Below are 19536 nucleotides of genomic sequence, written 5' to 3' on the forward strand. Positions count from 1 at the left end.
GCCTGGACTCATCCCAGCCCCCACAGGGGTCCTCCACGACCTGCTGCTACACTGGGCTTCTGGGCAGGACTGGGGGGGACGGGCCCTGATGGAGAGCGAAGACTCCCCCATCCCAAGGCATCCTGGGGTCCCCACTGCCTCCGAAACAGCTGAGCCCGGGCTGCCTGTGGGAGGCAGACAGTGGCGACCTCTGTTTGCTGCAGAGGTCGACGGCCAAGGACAACACGGCCACCGCTCAGCACGTGGTCATGTGTGTGCGTCGTGCGTGTGCAAGTGTGTGTGTGAATGAGTTTGAGCCTGGGTTGGTGCTCAGTCCTCACCTCTCACAGCCCCTGCTGGGGACACAGGGTCTAGGAGAGGCTGGGGGGACGGGGTGCTGCTGGTAGCTGGGGTGCAGTGTTCCTGCCCTTGGAAGTTGGCATGCAAGGGTTATTTATTGCTCCATGGGGCTGCCGGAGATGCTCTCCTGGCTCCCAGGACAGCCATTCCCAGGCGGTGGCCACAGGACAGCGCTGCTGTAGGGAGCCTGGGGTACCCCCCCCGCGAAGCTCGGCTGGTGTCTGCATGGCAGGAGCTGCCGAGAGCCGAGGCCGTGGGTGCTGGACCCATCCTTAGCCAGGAGTAGGAGCCGGGGTCCACAGGCGGGCAAGCGTCCTCGTGGAGTCTGCTCCCGGCAGGGGGGAAGACCGTGGGGCCAGCTGGGGGCCGTCACGGCTGCAGGCGCTCCAGGTACTGCGGCAGGGGGTTTTCCTTGACGTACTTCTGGATGTACCAGCAAGTGAGGTGAGCCTTCAGGTCCTCCTCCACCACGAAGTCCAGCGCAGCCTGGGGCCAGGGTAGAGGAGTGGGGAGGGGTCAGAGTCCTGCCACACACGTAGTAGCATAGGGCCTTTACTGGTGGCATCTCTGAGCCTCCTCCTCCCTGGTAACCTAGGATGACCCTGGTACAAGGTACAGGTGCAAGTCCCCAGGGGTCTGCCATTCTGTTGAGCTAGGCTGGGGAAGGAGCAGGGGTCAGGACAGGTGAGAGGAGGAGGGATAGCTGAGGGCCCCCAGGCCATTCTTCGCTTGTGTTTGCAATACCCCCTGGTCCAGCCCAAGCCTGGACATGGGCCAGTTGGTATGACCATCCCACCCCCATGCCAATGCCACCACCAGCTCTGCAAGGGTTTACTGAAGTACACTTGCTATATGCCAAGTGCTTGGGTCTTGGAACAGGAGCAGGCTAACCCAGCAGGCACGTGGTGACCCTGGCGGGTTCACTGTGCTAGAACCCTGCAGGACAAGAAGCACAGGGCTCGCAAGGACCACCGGCAACCACAGGAGATGCTCAGGAGGTGAGGTGCGCCAGGTGCCAGCTTCAGCCTACCAGCTGCAGCGTGGGACCGGGCTCACGCTGGCCCAGCAATAGGCTAGTAAAGATGGAGGCCCCTGTACCCATCTCCAGCCCCGCATCCCACCAGCCCATACCTTGGCAAGGTGCTTGGCGATACCTCGGCCACGGTAGGCATCGGGGACCTCGGTGTGCTGCAGGTCCACAATTCGCTTGCCCACGTACTCATAGAGCAGGACAGCCCGGTCATGGCACCCTGGGGGAGGGAACAGGTACATTCAGGGACACCAGAGACCAGGCCTGCTGAACATGGCAGCCCCCAAAGAACACTCAGGTGGGCATCGGTTGCTACCCTGGTCAGTTTCTGCTGCCCCCTCCATGGTTACACCTGAACCCCATCCCAAGTCACCCAGCTGCCTCCACTCACTATCCATCTTTCTACCCACTCCTCCATCCAGCCACTCATGTATCCCAGGCACCCACTGACCCATCCAGCCATTCTTCTATCCAACCTCCCATCAGCCTGGATAAGCATATCCTGTCACCCACTTATCCATTCACCACTCACCCCTCCATCGAGCCATCCAGCTAGCCACTCCTCCACGAACACATCCGCCCACCCGCTCCTCCACTCATCCACTTGACTATCACGCGTTTCCTTCTGTCCATTTCTCTACTTTCCCATCCATTCATCCAACAGTTCCTGAACTCAGCTATCACTTTAGGTACTAGGACAAAGTGACAGACAAGCCAGCTGAAGGACCGGATGTGGGCACAGACAGTAGAGGCCAGCAAGCCTGGCTACAGCAGGCCCGAGTACCAGCCTGCGTGGCTGGCAGGCAGAGACGGGGAGGAGGAAGGCGAATCAGTCATGCCCGAGTATGAGGAACAGTGTGCCAAGCAGAGGGATCAGCCGGTACAAAGACTCTCAGCCATTCGAACAAGGCCTCCACCTGCAAGCACTGGGATCCCATACAGGGGGCTGGTTCAAGCCCCAGCTGCTCCATTTCTCATCCAGCTCCCTGCTTGTGGCCTGGGAAAGAAGCAGCAAATAGCTCAAGTCCTTGGGCACCTGCGCCCACATGGGAGACCCAGAAGCAGCTCCTGGTTCCTGGCTTCGGATCGGCTTAAGCTCTGTCCATTGCAGACGTTTGAAGAACGAACCAAGAGATGGAAGATCTCTCTGTCTCTCCTCTCTGTAAATCTGCCTTTCCAATAAAAAGAAACATATACTTTAAAAGATTAAAAGTTCAGAGAATGTGTGTATCATAGCACAGATCGCACACACAGGGCTCTGCTCCTACGACGCCCCCAAGAGGCGCTCCAAAGTGAACAGTGGCTTCACTTTCACACTCCCAAATAACCGTGTATCTGTGAAGCCCAGCTTGCTACCAGTGTTTTGAAGTATTCATTTCCGGGAGTCACAAGGTGATCAGTAACCCAGGTGAGGGAGTGGGAAAGAGCCGCCAGGCCAGGGTGAGCTGACAGGTGGGTGACCCAAGGGCAGGTGTGAAGGCGTTGAGGCTGGGAGTCCCGGTTCTGGGGCCTGGGCAAGGACTCTGCAGCGCTGGGAGCCTCCCCCATCGCAACCCAGGAGCCGCAGCTTCTGCCCCCTCCCCCAAGGCTCCCAGACCCCCAGCTTGTGGAAGGCATTGCCAGGGGCTGGTTCAGGTTTGCGTGCCAGGTAGGCACCCCAGAATGACACCCACAGACCCCTCCCTGTGGAGTGCCTCTCAGCGGGGGAAGACGCAGGAAGAAGGATGGTCCTGCCGGTGACAGGTGGATGTTGCGCTCAGGAGAGTGGCGCAGAGAGGGACAGGCAGCCTGGGGAGGGGGCCCAGAGGGCACATGCAAAGGTCCCAGGGTCGGCTGTGGAAGTGGCAGTGAGACAGCCAGTTGTCTAGGTAGGGGTGAGTGAGCCTGGCAGGAATGAGGGGTCCCGGGGACACCCCACGCACAGCCCAGCAGGGACAAAGGAGGTACATACTGTCATCTTGGCTCACTGGCAGTGGCTTGGCTCAGGCCTCCAGGGGCCCTGATCTGGGCTCCGGAACCTGCCCCAAGGGCCCAAGGCCAGGCAGCACCCGTCACCTGGGAATCACGAAAAGGAACCCAAGGCCTGGGGGCCATCGTGTGCTGTGGCTGTCTAGAGAGAAAGCAGGTTGATGCTGCTCTCCTAAGGGGGAGGCCCTTCCCTGCGAGCCCCGCCCCCCAAATGGGGGACCAAAGACCCCTAAGAAATGGGGCTTCACCTATACACGTCGGAGGGTGATGGGTGAGTCAGGGTGCCCCAGGCCTCTGGCAGCGGAGGTGTGAGGGGAAGTTCACCAGTCCTCAGCTGGTCTGTGGGGAGGACGCGTGCAGGTGCACAGCCTGGCTGGGGGCTCATCCTCATGGGAACACCGGCTCCCAGCAGGTGCACGGATGCAGGGGCCTGGCACAGGGGCAGGGCCTCATCTCCAAGTGCTACTCAGCTCTGAGTGGGGCAGAGGAGGAGGCCAGAGCAGGGCAGCTCTGGGAGGGAGGTGGGCAGCTTAGCTACCTCCTGTGCCCGTTGTTTGCCCATCTGTCAAATGGACCCTTTAACAAAACCTGGAAAGGGTGGGAAGGCATCAAATGGCCTCCCGCCATCCCCACATCACTAAATCCCTTCAGTCCACATCTGTCCAGGATCTGGGCCTTCCTGCCTGGCCCTCGCATTGACTGCTGTAAGTGTGCAGTGGCCGCTGCCTGCGTCTGCTCCACCCTGCCCTCCGAGCCAGGTAGGACAGCCCAGCCGCTGCTGGGCGACTCCTGGGCGCCCCAACCTGCTGTTTTGCTACTCAAGGGACCCAGAGAGGGGTTTTCCATCCCCCCTACCTGGTGCAGGGCCTCCTGGTACACAGTAAGTGCTCACCAAACACAGGTGCTCCAGCGTCTCCCCTCCCCCACGCCTGAGCTGGCAGGAACACAGCTGGCCTCACTCTGCCCAGCCCTTCACACCTGCTGGCTTCCAGGTGAGGCCTGAGCCCAGATGCAAATACTCCCTGGGGCCCCAGTGCTGGCAGGGCGCAGGTTGCAGAGGAGAGCAGGAACCCAGGAGGAGCTGTGGCTAGGCCATCCTGACCACGCTCAGCTCCCAGCTCCGGAGGGCTGGCGCTGTCTGGGGGGCTGGCGCTGTGTCAGCCCATTTGGAAGAGAGAAGCCAAGCTGAGCTGAACACCCCTTCTTCCTTCTTTCCCTTGGGGGTGCCACAGGACTCTGCACCTCAGAAAGAGGGACTCAGAAAGTCCCGCGGCTTCTCCCTGTCCCTTAAGAGACGGGGAAGGGCTGCTGAGTGTCACAGCCAGACGGGGACGGACCTGGGATGACAAGAGGCAGGAGGTGGACCAAGGTGGCCAAGGTCCCGTTTTTGAGGTCCCACACTGGGCAAGGAAAGCCCTTTCTAGAAACCGCCCTGGCCTCAGTTTCGCCATCTGTGACGAAGGGTGGCAGTGCCAGTCCCAAGCGTAAGGCCGCAGAGGCCGTGGAGGCTGTGGCTGGATTAGATGGCCGGTACTGCCCAGCTGGTGTGTATGTGTTTGGGCGAGTGTCCTGAGAGGGGGTCGAGCCCTGTTTCACCCCCACCGGCTGACCCTCAGGAAAGCTTCCAGCTTGCCCTCCAGGTTGTCCCGGGCCTTTGCCTTCCCGTCTCAGAAATGGGCTCCGCAGCCCCCTGCGGGTTCTCCCCATCAGGACAGGGCCACAGTGGGCCAGGCTCAGGGTGGCCTCAAAGGAGCTCCCGGCTATCAACATTCTATTTCTCACCCCAAAGGGGCGGGCGCGGGCTGCTCGAAGCTTCCAAAACAACGACCCCCGCACCGCCACACCAGCCCCCAACCCTGCTGTGTGCTCCCCACACACCCGCTGCGCCCTCCCCAACCAACCCGTGGGGTGCAGGCGGGGAGACCGAGGCACGGGGGCGCACGGGGGCGCACGGGGACGCACAGGAGCTCCAGCCTCGCTCAGCCTCGCCTCGGGACGCGGACCGGAGTCGCGCAAGGGGCCACCCCGCCGCGGGCTCCCTCCCGCCCCCGGAAGACGGCCCGGTCCGTGCGAGCAGGTGCCCGGGAGGCCAGAGTACCCCCCCCCCCCCGGGGCGCACACAAAAGGCGAGCGGGGCGCGTTACCGTTGAGCCGGACGGTGAACTGGCGGCGCCGCCGGTCGTGCTCCACGCGGATGGGGCATCCCTGCTCCTGCGCGCCGGGCTGCGCGGCGGCCCCCGAGTGCGCCATGAGGGGCGCGGGCCGCGGCGGGGTCGGGGTGCCGGGCGCGCGGGGTGCCGGGCGCGGGGTGCCGGGCGCGCGGGGTGCGGCCCGGGGCGGCGTTGGCGTTGACACTGCGCGGTGGCGGCTGCTGCTGCGGCGGCGGCAGCAACAAAAAAAATAATAATAAAATAAAATAAAATAAAGAAGCAGAAGACGGCGGCGGGGGCGGGGCGGCGGCCAGGAAATCAGCTGTGCGGTCACGTGCGGCGCGCGGCCCAAGGGCAGGCGGTCTTTTTGTTTTGATACATTCCTGTCGGCTCTTAAAGGGGCCGCGCGCCGCGTGCCGCAGGCAACCCCAAACAAAACAAGGCGCCGCCTCCCACGCGGGCCGCCTTCTCTTCCCCTTCTCCCTCCCCTCCTCTCCACAATTCGCAGCCTTGCATTTTGCCCGGTGGCGAGCCTCCTGGCGTGAGCTAGAACGGTCTCCCACGACCCACCCATCCCCAAAAAAAGACGGACCCCCCACTTCCACTCACTTATAGGGAGATTTTGCTGAGGCAGCGTTTATTAGGGGCCTGCTGCCCTGCAGAGCAGCACGGCGAGGGTTCCAGCGGCAGCTGGAGCTCTGCATTTGTTTTTTTGTTCTTTTTGACTATTTGGGTTCCACTGACAAGGAGGAGGAAAGAAGTTCCGGGTGATGGGAGGGACCATCAGGAGTTGGGGGCCACCTCCCGCGTGCATTTGGGGCAGGGGGATGGGGAGACCCGGTTTACTTAGCCTCGCTGCACGTGCTGATGCCCAGCGGGCACCTGCCCCGTTGTTTATTTCGTATGACTGCAGGCCTGGGTGGGGGGAGAGTTCCTGGCAGGGCCCAGCACATGGCAAGCACCAGATAAAAGCCAGGCCCCTCCTATCTCTGGCTCCCTTCTTTCTCTCCTGCTTCATTTTTATTTTTGAAAGATTGATTTATTTATTTGAAAGGCAGAGTTACGCAGGGGGATCTTCTGTCTGATCTTCTGGGTCTCCCACGCGGGTGCAGGGTCCCAAGGCTTTGGGCCGTCCTCCACTGCTTTCCCGGGCCACAAGCAGGGAGCTGGATGGGAAGTGGGGCTGCCGGGATTAGAACCGGCGTCCATAATGGTATCGCAGCGAGTTCAAGGCAAGGACTTTAGCTGCTTAGCCACGCTGCTGGCTGAGGTTTTAACATTTTTGTTTTAAGACATTGAAGGTAGCAGTGTGCCAGGGCAGGTTGTGGGCCTCAGGGGTCCTGGACAAGCCACATCCTTGGGCACCACTGAGCTTGGCCAGGGACCTGAGGTCCCACCATGCAGGGAGACCCCACTGATGGCCTTGGGCCAGCCAGGAACCTGGGCAGGCTGTAGCTGCTGTGGGCACTCTGTTGGTCTAGGAAAAGCAGAGCAGAGACCTGGCAGATTCTGGGCAGTCACATCCACACTAGTCCAGGATCCTAGGGAGAGATCCGCACTGCTGACCTTTGCAATCTTCACAAAACCTGAGCTTTTGTGTCCCATGCCTCTCAGATGCAACAGGATCTTATGTCTGAGGAGCCAGAGCCCAGGGTGTGTGTCCTGACAGCGGAACACACGGTGCGTGTTGTGCTGCCTCCTGTGCGGGGGAGGGGGAGGGAGAGGCTCACGCCCAGGTGTACAGGAAGGGTGAGTCAGCCTGCTCCTGTCCAGGCCCTTGCATGCCGTTTCAGAAGGCAGAAACAGGCCAGCGACTTGGAGTGGCGATGGCGAGCATGGGGCGCAGTCATTGGCACCAGTTGCAATTTCACCAGTTCATGAGATGGGCCCATGAGATGAGAAAAGATTTCTTTCTTTTTTTTTTTTTTTTAAGATTTATTTATTTATTTATTGGAAAGTCAGATATACAGACAGGAGGAGAGGCAGAGAGGAAGATCTTCCGTCCGATGATTCACTCCCCAAGTGAGCCGCAATGGCCGATGCTATGCCGATCTGAAGCCAGGAGCCAGAAACTTCTTCCAGGTCTCCCACACGATGCAGGGTCCCAAGGCTTTGGGCCGTCCTCGACTGCTTTCCCAGGCCACAAGCAGGGAGCTGGATGGGAAGTGGAGCAGCCGGGATTAGAACCGGCGCCCATATAGGATCCTGGCCCATTCAAGGGCCCATTCAAGGGCCCATTCAAGGCGAGGACTTTAGCTGCTTGGCCACACTGCTGAGCCCGGGGAGAGAGTTCTGAACCTGAGATCGGCAAGAACTGTGCCCTAAATCATCAGGAAGTGGCTGCAGAAGAAGTAATGAAACTGCACCCTCCAGCCGCTCTGAAGGGTCAGGATTCTCCGAGGGAGGAACAAAATGGGGCAGGCAGGTTGCAAGCATAGAGTCCCAAACTGGAAACCGTACCTCCCCCATCCTCCCCCATCCTCCCCCATTCCCCCATCCTTCCCCATCCTCCCCCATTCCCCATTCTCCCCCATCCTCCCCATCCCCATTCTCCCCAATCCTTCCCCATTCTCCCCCATCCTCCCCCATCCCCCATCCCCCATCCTCCCCCATTCCCCCATCCTTCCCCATTCCCCCCATCCCCCATCCTCCCCCATCCCCCATCCTCCCCCATTCCCCATCCTCCCCCATCCTCCCCATCCTCCCCCATTCCCCATCCTCCCCCATCCTCCCCCATCCTCCCGCATCCCCCATCCTCCCCCACCCCCATCCTCCCCCATCCCCATGCCTACAAGTCAGTCGGATGGCCTCCCCGTCCCAGGATGCATTCCCTCTCTCCCAGGACACAGGGCGGGAGGAAGCCAGGACACAGGGAGGGCTCCCTCGCTCCTCCTCTGGACACAAAATGAAAGCAGCAACATCTCTCTCAATTCTTCAGCCCCGTCTACTCCTTGGAGATAATCTGTCCCATGTGTGCCTATGGTTTCCTCACCTCTTAAATAAATTTGAACCCCTCCCCCCACACACAGACACACACAAAAGTTAAGGAAAGTAGTGTTTACACAGAATAAAAATTCCTCATTTTGAGACAGGGTTGTGGACGAAGCTGTTGCTGATTTTATTTTATTATTGAAAAGTCAGATTTTTAAAAAAGATTTATTTGTTTTTATTGGAAAGGCAGATGATTCACTCCCCAAGTGATCACAACTGCCGGTATTGCACTGATATGAAGCTGGGAGCCAGAAGCTCTTCCGGGCCTCCCATGCAGGTGCAGGGTCTCAAGGCTTTGGGCTGTTCTTGACTGCTTTCCCAGGTCACAAGCAGGGAGTTGGGGACAGGAGAGGTCGAGGGAGACTCCTGCAGCGAGGAGGCCACCCCATGTAGGCAGGGCAGGCTTTCGACCATTCTGTGGTGGACACTGCGGGGGCTCACTGCTTCTTCAAGGCTCCCACAGACATGGAGCTGCCCTGTACAGCGGCCAGCAAGGAGGCCTCCAGCCGGGAAGGGCAGACAGGGATGGTCTTCCATCCTAGCGTGGCTTAGGGGAGGCAACAGCCCATTTGTATCGCCATGCTGCAGGAGAGTCCCATAGAAGTCATGAGAGGAAGCCGTCTTCAGCCCTGTGTCTCGGCCATGGATGGCCTGCATGGACCCTGGGTCAAGGGGCTTGAAGGAATGCAGGGAAGGGGCCTGTGGGCCCTCCTGGCTGCCCAGCTCTGGGGCTGGGCCATCTGTGCCATGCACAGGCACTGGGGGATCGGGCAGACTCCACCACCGGAGCAGCCTTTCCCAGTGGCACATGGTCCAAGGGGCCCTGGTGGGGCTGGACCCACATGGACTCCCACAAGCCTGCATGGGGGGTCTTGCTTGAGGGATTCAGAGCCGTCTTGCTCCATAGAGTTTTCCTCTTCTGTCCAGTCAATGTAGATGGTGGGTGGTTCTGAAAAGGGAGTCTCAGCGAGGTTAGCTGGGGATTCAGGGAGTTGCTGCAGTGTGCCTGGGTCCTGAGCAGTTTGCCTGCCCTGCAGAGGTGTGGGGGCAGCAGCAGGCTTCTCAGAGCCTGGTGCATTCCTCGCGGAGCTTTGCTGAAAGGAAAACAGAGCAGGTTTGCTTCTGCACAGGCACCAAGTGGCCTGCAGGGTGCATGGGCTGCACCTAATCCCTTCAGTCCCGACACCAGGGGTGACACCAAGGGTACCCTCCAGGCTGCTGACCCCAGGGGAAGGCTGTGTGCATGCAGGGCGGTGGCAGGAACACCGAGCTCCTGCTCACCCTGAGAATTCAGGAGCCAAGCCTGACTCTGCTTCTCAGAGGTTATCTGTGGGTGCTCTCTGTTCACAAACTGACCTCGCGACAGCCGTGCTCCCTGTGGGCCCTGACATTCTCCGTAGTCTGCCTCCTGAGCAGCTCAAATGTCCCATAGCACGTGGCCTGGGAAGCCTAGAGGCTTCCCAGACCCTCAGTAATACAGGTGTCTGTTGGGAAGCCAACGGCATGCGGCTCCATGCCGGCCAGCAGAAAGCTTTGCCTGCTATTATTGCTCCTCTTTTCTGCTGCTAGCCTGGGGGCTCCATATGGTGATAGGAGAGCCTTGGTCTTTGCTGCTTCTGGAAAGAAACGCGATATGTGGGCCCAGCGCTATAGCATAGTGGCTAAACTCCTTGCCTTGCATGCCCGGGATCCCATATGGGTGCTAGTTCTAATCCCGGCAACCCTGCCTCCCATCCTCTCCCTGCTTGTGGCCTGGGAAAGCAGTTGAGGATGACCCAAAGCTTTGGGACGCTGCACCCCCATGGGAAACCTGGAAGAGGCTCTGGGCTCCTGGCTTCAGATCGGCTCAGCTCTGGCTGTTGCGGCTGCTTAAGGAGTGAATCATCGGATGGAAGATTCGCTGTCTCTTCTCTGTGTATCTCTGGAAACAGAGAGAGAGAGATGCCGGATGCCCACAGTATCCGGGGACAAAGATGCCCACAGTATCCAGGGGACAAAGGCTTTCCCCAGTCTGCATTGTCTAGGAAGCCGTAAAGAAAAAGGAGAAACCGAGGCCAGGAGCAAGAGTCTGCTAAGTTTTCCAGCAGTTCTTTCATCCATCTCTGTGCTGAGAGCTCATGGTGCCTGTCCTTGACCCTTGGATGATGAATGGGAACCCGACAGGAGGACACACAGATGTGAGCGTTGAGTGGTGACAGCGGGAACCATGTGTAGGTGCCAGCTTCTTGGTGAGACCTTGGGAATGTGCGTGGGGGATGCAAAACCCTTGAAGAGGAGTGAGAGTTGTCGCTGTCCCGCAGCGATGGACTCGGTGCACGGAGCCCCAGTAGTAACACGCGTGGACTCTGACAGGCTAAAGCCAAAGTGTATTAGTGGCATCAGGCTTTATACACATAGGGGATAAGGGAGGAGGTATCGAGCTTATCAGCAAAGCCCATCAACTGTTTCTGTGTGTTTGTTTGGAACGCCTTTTGTCTTGTATATTCCAAGTGTTCCCCTTCACATGCTGTCTACTCAACTGTTCTCATACAAATGACATCCAATCAGCTATACAAAAGGTATCCAATGGGTTGTTATCATACAGATACTATCCAATCAGTTGTAATCCTGTGTTCCCTGACCTTCTAGGGTCACAATGTCCTCCCACAGAGTGATGAGGGGGGTCCAGAGACGGAGAAAGTGAGGGAGGCATCCGGGGTGGAACTGGTATCCAGAGTCTCAACTATAAGGACTCCACAGAACCAAAAGGATGCCAAAGGGTGGGTGGGTATAGCAGGTGCTGAAGAGAAAAAGGCAGGTGGGAGGGTAGGGTCAGGTGGAGGAGGGAGCATCGAGTTCAACAGGGGAGGTTGAAGCTCGCATCTCCTGGGTCCAGTTTTCTATTCCTTTGGTGCCAGGAGGTGGTCTTCAACTTATCTATTTGAAAGGCAGAGAGAGTGAGAAAGAAAGAGAGATGTTTCATCTTCTGTTTCACTCTCCAGACGGCTGCAACAACTGGAGCTATGTCTGTCCAAAGCCGGGAGCCTAGAGCTTAGTTAGGGTCCCCCCCCCGCCCCCCCCCGCCACAGGTCCAGGAGTCCAGGCTCATGGACCTCCCCTGCTGCTTCCCCAAGAACATTAGCAGGGATGTGGATTGGAAGTGGAGCAACTGGGATTTGAACCAGCGCTCATATGGGGCACTGATATTGTAGGTGGAAGGTTAACCTGTTATGGCAAATGCCAGGGCCCAGATACCCAGTCTGAGTCTGTTCTCCCTGCTGGAGATAAGTGTAATGGATGCTGTCTTAGCACCATGTGGTGGAACGGAAGCCGGTCAAGGACCTGCCATTCAGAATTAGAGGTCTAGCCAGGCTTCCCGACCACGAATACATAGTGTTTTGCTTAGGAGCCTTAGAGCAGGAAGAAAGGACTTGTGTTAGGCTGATCCAAAGCTTGGCCCTCTCGGAGTCTGCATCAGAAATGCAGCGTGAGGGTAGCAAGGCGGCTCTTCAGAGTAGATTAAGGCAGGCAAGGAAACAGCTAAGAGGGTGGGGTGCAGACAGAGAAGCTCTGAGGCATGGCGGACCGGGAGATGGAGGGGGAGAGACCCCTCCGCAGTTGAAGGATGCTTGGAAAGTCGCAGAGGCCCAGGGTGTGGTTGTTACACAAGGCACCTTGCAACCAGTGCCATCCGAGGGCTACAGAGTTGCCCTGTGAAGGTGCTAGGCAAAGTGCCTTTGTAAACTCAAATTTTACCACCCTTCTTGCGGATACAGTAAAAACTAAACAAAAGAACCTGAAATATTTGTCCCACCCACCGTCCTCCATATCACCTTCCACCTCTCCACCCTGATCTGAGGGCTCTCAACTATATAAACAATATTAAACAAAGAATAACTTTTTAAAAAGTGTTTATTTTTATTGGAAAGGCAGATATATACAGAGAGGAGAGACAGAGAGGAAGATCTTCCATCCAATGATTCACTCCCCAAGTGACTGCAACGGCCGGTGCTGTGCTGATTGAAGCCAGGAGCCAGGCACTTCTTCCAGGTCTCCCACATGGATGCAGGGTCCCAAGCCTTTGCACCGTCCTTGACTGCTTTCCCAGACCACAAGCAGGGAGCTGGATGGGAGGCGGGGCTGCAGGGATTAGAACTAGCACCCATATGGGATCGCAGCGCGTTCAAAGCGAGGACTTTAGCTGCTAGTCCACGGCTCCAGGCCCAAAATAGTGTTTTGTTTTGTTTTTGTTTGTTTGTTTGTTTTTGTTTTTAAAGTACAGCATTGTGCTTAAGGATATGTTTAGATGTGATCTGATTGGGCAATGTATAGGTAGCATCTACAGATGCTAAGCAAAATGCTGCCTCCCACAGCCTGCTCCCACCTTCCGGCTCTCCTCCCAGCCATGGCCACATTCTTGCCCAGTTCTTGCTATTTCTTCCAGGGTTTCCCACGCACAAACACGAGGAAGTATTCTTTCCCCACACACTCTGCCACCTGCAAGCTAGCATGTGACACCCCAGGGTGCCTCACGTTGCCCCAGGGCTCTGTCTGTCTCCCTTTGCACAGGGAGGTGGCCCCGCCCTTTGGCAGAGCCACAGGGCAACTGGTTCTTGGCACCTCCCCTGCCCTCCCCACGTTGTCCGTTGTGATTCTGAAAGCGTATCTGTCTTCGCTGAGCTCTCGGAGTACAGCCTGCAGGAGTCCCGAGCAGACTCCCTGCCGGCCTCTACCCTGCACATGACCAGTGCTGTCATGTGTCCCTTTGCCTCTGTCCCCCCCTGAGGCTGCAGACTCTCAAGCTGTGCCTGGCCCCAGAGCCATGTCAGTCATGACAGCCCTTGCTGTCCAGGCTGGCAGCAGCTCGGCAGAATGGCTCACGGCCACTCTGCTCCTTGAAAACTCTTATTCAAACTCCTCCAAAGGTGAGGCTCCCCGGAGCATCTCCCTCGGGCAGGTGCGAGTTCCTATGCCCCATCACCTGGCAGAGATGATCCTGGGCCATTCTCATCCGTTTCACAGAATGGGAAATGGAGACCAGCTTGTAAAAGGCGGGGCAAGAGGCTGAAGAGTGACAGCAGCCACAGCCAATCCCTCATTGAGCTTCCTGTGGGGGGTGGGGCGTCTGTGTTTGGGGCTTCCTGGGGGCTCCTGGGCTTCTCCTCAAACAACTGCCTTCCCCTTTTTATTTATTTTTTTGAATGTTTACTTGTTTGTCTTCATTGAGAGAGATCTTCCACCTGCTGGTTTACTTCCCATATGATTGCAACAATCAGAACTATGCTTGTCTGAAGCCAGGAGCTTCTTCCAGGTCTACCACGTGGGTTCAGGGGCCCAAGGACACAGGCTATCCTCTGCTGCTTTCCCAGATGCCTCAGCAGGGAGCTGGATGGGAAGCAGACCAGCTGGGACTCGAACTGCTGCCTGTATGGGTTACTGGCGTCACAGACAGCGGCGTTAAGGCCCAAGTCTTGTCATGGAAGCTGGCATTAACATTTGCATCTGGTGTGTGTGTGTGTGTGTGTGTGTGTGTGTGTGTTTTGAGCAGAATGGTTGCATCCCTGACAGGGGCATGTGGACCGTGGAAGGAACTGTCCAGCTGTTTCTGAACCGGGGCACCTGCTTGTGCTCACACAGCTCCTGCACACCTCGCCGATTCTTGGGGCCTCCGTTCTTGCCGTCTGGCAGGTGCGCATGGAATCTCGCTACGGGTTTACCGTCTGCCCCTGGTGACTCAAGCTGTGGAGCCTTTGCCGTGAGCTGCATGGCCTCGGGGGAGGCGTCTGTTCAGCTGCCTCGCACGTTTTTATTGGGTTATTTATTTTCTTATTGTGCAGTTTCAGAAATTCCTCATACAGTGCAGGCACAGATCCTTCACCTGCCGTGTGCTTGCCGGGACTCTTCTCTCAGGCTTGTTGCTGTTGCTTTCAGAGAGTTGTTTATTTGCTGTTGGAAGGCAGATTGACAGAGAAAGAGAGAGAGAGAGATCTTTCATTCATTGGTTCACTCCCGAAATAGCTACAATGGCCAGGGCCAGGCCATGAGCCAGGAGCCTTCATGCAGGTCTCTTGTGTAGGTGCAGGGGCCCAAGCACTTGGGCCATCTTTTACAGCTTTCCCTAGTGCATTAGCAGGGAGCTAGATAAGAAGTGGAGCAGCCAGGTCTCGAACAGGTACCTGTATGGGCTCCGTGCACTGCTGGCAGAAGCTTTACTCGCTACACCCCATCAGCCCACCTCAGGATAGTTTCCAGTATTAAGCGATGCCACTGGCACTCCCTGAGTAGATGCCCTTATTACTCTCAGGGTCACTGGCACTATCTTATTAGCGTGTCCTAGAGCCAGGATCAATCTCACAGCTCAGGGCCACTGAGCCGCACTTCCTGCTGAGCTACCTCATTGCCACAGCCAGCACCCAGAAGGGCTGGGGCTGCCCTCCTGAGCCAGGCTCCATGCTGGCTGCGTTGCCTGTTGTTTATAATGCCCATTTATCACCAGCTGCCAGCTGGTCTGGTCTACCTAAGGGCAGGGGAGCTCAGAGGAGGCTCATGGGGTGGCTGAGCCCCACCCCACCCCACCCTGCCTGAGGACTGGAGGAGTGGCTTGTGGTACTGGTGCACAGTCTCAGCAGGCTTAGTGTCAAGGTTCTAAGGTTCTGACCCTTCCAGAGCCAATGAGGCTCCAACACCCCCCCCCCCCCCCCCCCACGGCCTCTCCCTGGATCCAATGCTGTACCCTGTCAGTCATGTCTTACCCTATTCCCAATCACGCCCAGAGGCTGCCAGGGCCTGTTGAGCCCAAGAGTGAGCTCACACGGGGAAGTGTTATTGGGGTTGTTGTTGTCCCATTTTATGGATAAGGAAACTGAGGCCTCAGGACAACCGCATGACTCAGACACAATGAATTTCTGGCAGAACAGGATTCTGATGCCATCAGGCTGTCTTGGCTCAGCCTCAGGGATGAAATCCCAGGCTCTGTCCCTTCCCTTCTCATCCACAGTTCTGGAGACAGTTGGGAGTGGTGTGCGTGCATGTGTGTGTGTGTGTGTGTGTGTGAGATCTCTACCCCTGTTCCCCTCTGTTTCCCCCTTGGAGCTCATCCTGGTTCTGCCTCTCTGCATCCCAGTCCCAGGAACCGCCCCCCACCCCCCCAGCCTCTGTTCCACCCTCCAGCAAGCACCCCTCCCCAAAGAAACAGCTGTGGCCCTGGCATGTGGTTCAGCAAGCCGTGTGTCTCCAGCTATACCAGCCTCGACCTTGCTGCCGCTCGTGGTATTGGCTGCCCCAGACAGTCACCGCTGTAAAACTGTCAAGGACCTGGGGCAGATCTGAGGCCTGGACATGGGCCCCTGGCTAGGGCAGCCCCGGGGCAACTGGTCCATGAAGCTGCATGGGGCTGTGAGCCAAGCACTTGTGGGACAGGAGAAGGGATGGGAGGCTTGTCGCTCGAAGGCTGCCAGGAACTCCTGGGCTGGTTGAGCCCCAGAGGCCTCCAAACATTTGGGGGACCTGGGAAGAAGTTCTTCACTCCATGTCCTATGGCACAAAAGTTTTGCTCTCTTCCCAGACTGGCCCGTACCCTGAGAAACCGAGTGAAAGCTATGAGGGTGGAGCCACGGCCTTGTCTTCTTTTCCGTCTCTTCTTCCTTCTTTTTAAAGATGTATCTATTTGTATTTGAAAGAGTTACAGAAAGAAAGAGGAGAGAGCGAAAAGGTCTTCCAGTGTCTGGTTCACTGTCCCAGTGGCCGCAATGGCTAGAAGTGGCCTGATCTGAAACTAGCTGCCAACGCTTCATCCTGGGCTCCCACGTGAGTGCAGGGGCAGAAATATCCTTGGCTGTTTTCCCAGGTCATCAGCAAGGAGCTGGATAGGAAGTGGAGTGGCCAGGGCTTGAACCAGCACCCATATGAGATGTGGTTGTCACAGGTGCTACACTGCAGCACCAGCCCCTCACCCTGACTCTTCAAAGTGAGGACAATCATATTTTCCATTTTAGGGAGGGGTAAGCAGCCTCGAGTGGTTACATCCACTCCCTGGGGTCACACACCGGTGGTACTCGCAGCAACTGGAGCTCAATCTCAGAGGTCAAGAGGGAGATCGGCCAAGCAACCCTAGGAAACCTGTCACCTTGCATTGGGCTAGGAGCCCAAAGATGCAACTGGGCCCAGTCTTTGGGCGGTGCTGGAGTCCTGATGAGCAGGGTGAGGCCAGCAGGGAGGGCTTCCTGGGGGAGGGAGTGCTGGCACATGGCCTGCAAGGATGAGGTGGCCACCCAAGCTCTCAGCTCACTGCCAAGTCTACAATCTCATCTCCCACACACAGGGTTGGTTCTGCCGGGTTTTATCGTGGCGATTGGCACCTCCCACCCTCCAGCTTCTCTATCAAGTGGCCTCCTCCCCGAGCCTGTACCACCCTCCCACCATGGCCTTGGAATCTTTCTCTGTCCTGCTCAACACCCTCCCAACACCCACCTACTGGGAAAAAAAAAAAAAAAAAAAAACCAGCTGCTGCCCGGGCTGGCAAGCTGGGAAGTACTGGATCCATGCACGGCCACTCTTGGCAGTCAATGCTAGAAGGGTCTAGTTTCCAAGTGTGGCTGCAAGTTCTCTGCCAGGCTTACACTGAGAGTTAGAGGGTACAGTTCCTCCCGGCGTTGCCCCCAGCTACCTGTTTCGCACCAGCTCAGTCAGACCTGGGATTCTGTGACTTCCAGGTCCCTCAATGTCATTCCTTTCTTGACATGTGAGGTGCTATAGAACACAGGACATGGCACTGGCTTGGAAATCTGGCCATGTTGGAGATACCATTAGCCCAGCCCCAGCCAAACAAAGGGCCAAACACGTGTGTCCTCAACTCACCAAGTCACACACAGCTGTTTTGTATAAAAGATTTATTTGTCTGAAGGCAGAGTTGCAGAGAGAGAGAGAGAGAGAGAGAGAGAGAGAAAGATCTTCATTTGCTCCCCAAATAGCCATAATGGTCAGATTGAAGCCAGGAGCTTCATCTGGGTCTCCCACATGGATGCAGGGTCCCAAACACTTGAACCATCCTCCACTGTTTTTCCAGACCATAAACAGAGAGCTGGATGGGAAATGGAGCAGGTGGGATTTGAACTGGCATACACGTGGGATGCCAGCGCTGTAGACAGCGGTTTAAGGTACTGCACCACAGCACCCGTCTGCACACCCATACCTGGCTAGCTGTTGATGCCATTTGAAGCAGAGTCTTGATCGGATCACTAGGTGGCGCTGAGCTCCTTCTGCCTCCAACAGAGGAGGGGCTGGGTAATTCAGGAAGGCTTTCTGTAAGGGGCAGGATTCCAACTATCTCCCACAGGCAGAATTGAAACAAAGTATCATTTGGTAAATGGGAAAAGATTACCTTGTTATGGCCATGAGTGGATTGGATCCTGGCTAAGCACTTACCTTACCTTGAAAATAACACACATTATGTGCAGGAATGTTCTGCAGAGAAGGCATGGCTGGCCCCTGGACAGCCCAGGGCCAGTTCAGAGACTTCCCTCCCACTGCTTTTCTACTGGGCCCCCTCTCTCCAGGGGGCTCACGACACTTGCAGGTTGAAGTATCCCTCAGATCCTGGTGTGCCAGGAGCTGCTCTGCCTTGGAGAACTTTGAGAACCCCCATTCTGGAGTTCTGGGGCACAGAAGAGTAACACAGATCCTGAAAATGGAGCTGACCTTGTGGCATAGCCAGTAAAAAAAAAAAAATCGCTTACAGCACTGGCATGCCATATGAGTGCAGGTCTGAGTCCCGGCAGCTGCCTCATGATCCAGCTCCCTGATAATGTACCTGGAAAAGCAGCGGAGGACAGCCCAAGGCCCCTTCACCCTTGCGGGAGACCTGGAGGAAGCTCCAGGCTCCTGGCTTCAGACTGGCTTCAGAGAGCTGGATGGGAAGGCTCCTGGCTTCAGACTGGCTCAGCTCCTGCCATTGTGGCCACTTGGGGGAGTGAACAAGCGTTGGAAGATCACTTTCTGTGTCTCTCTTTTGTCTGTGCGACTCTGCCTTTTAAATGACTAACACATTATTCTCAGGACAGTAGAGGAAGCACACCAGAGGCCTCCCTTCCCTTCCGTGCTCTCCCCACAGCCAGCCTCCTCTGCGGATACAGTCTCCTGTCCACCCAGGCAGGCCTGTGCACCTGCTCCCCCAGGGGGTGAGCAGCAGTTACACACCTCAGACCTGCTCCTCCCCAGGAAGGATGGGATGGGTGAGCTTTGGAACTCAGCTGCAGTCTAGCAGGCGGCAGGCTGGAGCATCCCAGCTGAGCCTGCAGGGCTCCGAGCACAGCGCCAGACCCTTGAACTGACCAATCTGAGAACACAGCCAGCCCAGGTTTCTCTCTGGGGTCCAGGACACGTCTAGCTGGTGATGCGATCTAGTCCCACATGGGAGCCCACCGGCCGCTCAGACACCCGGAAAGTAAGCCCCCTTCTCCCGCGGTGGACGTTGTTCCCGCGCTTTCCTCCCTGCAACCAGGCAGGACAGGCGCCTTGGGGCAGGGGAGGACGCGTGACCCAAGCAGCCAGTCAGTAGCTGTCTGTGCCAGAGGGGAACCCTGTTGGGGTGTGGCCTGCTAGGGGTGTTGGTGACAGGTGAGGTGTCTGTGCGGCGGTGTGACTGGAACACCCAATCACACTTGTTTAAACAGGAGGTATGACTGCCTGGAGGATGTGGCTGCATGACCAGAGCAGCTGATCAGATGCTCGCCTGGGTGGGAGATGGGGGGGAGGAGGTGCCTGTCAGGGAGTGGCCTGCGTGAGGTTTGGCTGGTCAGCAGGCATGGAGGCCTTGAGCGGTGCCCTGTGGCTCTTTTCCTGAACCCCCCGCTAACAGGAAGACCTGCGTGTCTCGGATGCCTCTGCAAAAATGCGTTTCTAGCCCTCCACCACTTCTCGGCTGCACACCTCCCCACCTCGCCTCCTTCCAACACCTGCCCCCACCCCACCTCCACCTCCACCTGTCCCCCTGCCGAAGACCTTTCCCTCCCTCCCCCCGCCCTCCCCCATCTTCTCCAGGTTTCCCTGACTTTTTTTCTTTCTTTACTTTCTGAAGGCAGT

At 57.4% G+C, this 19536-nt stretch overlaps 1 protein-coding gene across 2 annotated transcripts; it reads right to left on the reverse strand.

Annotated features, from left to right (window-relative positions):
• Nucleotides 1-415: 415 nt before the first annotated feature.
• On the reverse strand, nt 416-5662 carry LOC121169727 (protein NATD1). Of its 2 annotated transcripts, none has more exons than XM_041000383.1 (3): nt 5482-5641; nt 1471-1589; nt 416-825 (listed from the first exon to the last, which is right to left on the reverse strand). In XM_041000383.1, the coding sequence occupies exons 1-3, from the start codon at nt 5585-5587 to the stop codon at nt 709-711; spliced, it is 342 nt and encodes a 113-aa protein (XP_040856317.1). In that variant the 5' UTR covers nt 5588-5641; the 3' UTR covers nt 416-708. The 2 variants fall into 2 exon arrangements, with proteins under 2 accessions (XP_040856317.1, XP_040856318.1); XM_041000384.1 differs by having other exon boundaries at nt 712-863; nt 5482-5662.
• Nucleotides 5663-19536: the final 13874 nt, after the last annotated feature.

This window comes from Ochotona curzoniae, unplaced genomic scaffold (genome assembly GCF_017591425.1).
Source record: "Ochotona curzoniae isolate NIBS_2020 unplaced genomic scaffold, NIBS_Ocur_1.0 scaffold_2453, whole genome shotgun sequence".
Taxonomy (NCBI): Eukaryota; Metazoa; Chordata; class Mammalia; order Lagomorpha; family Ochotonidae; genus Ochotona; species Ochotona curzoniae.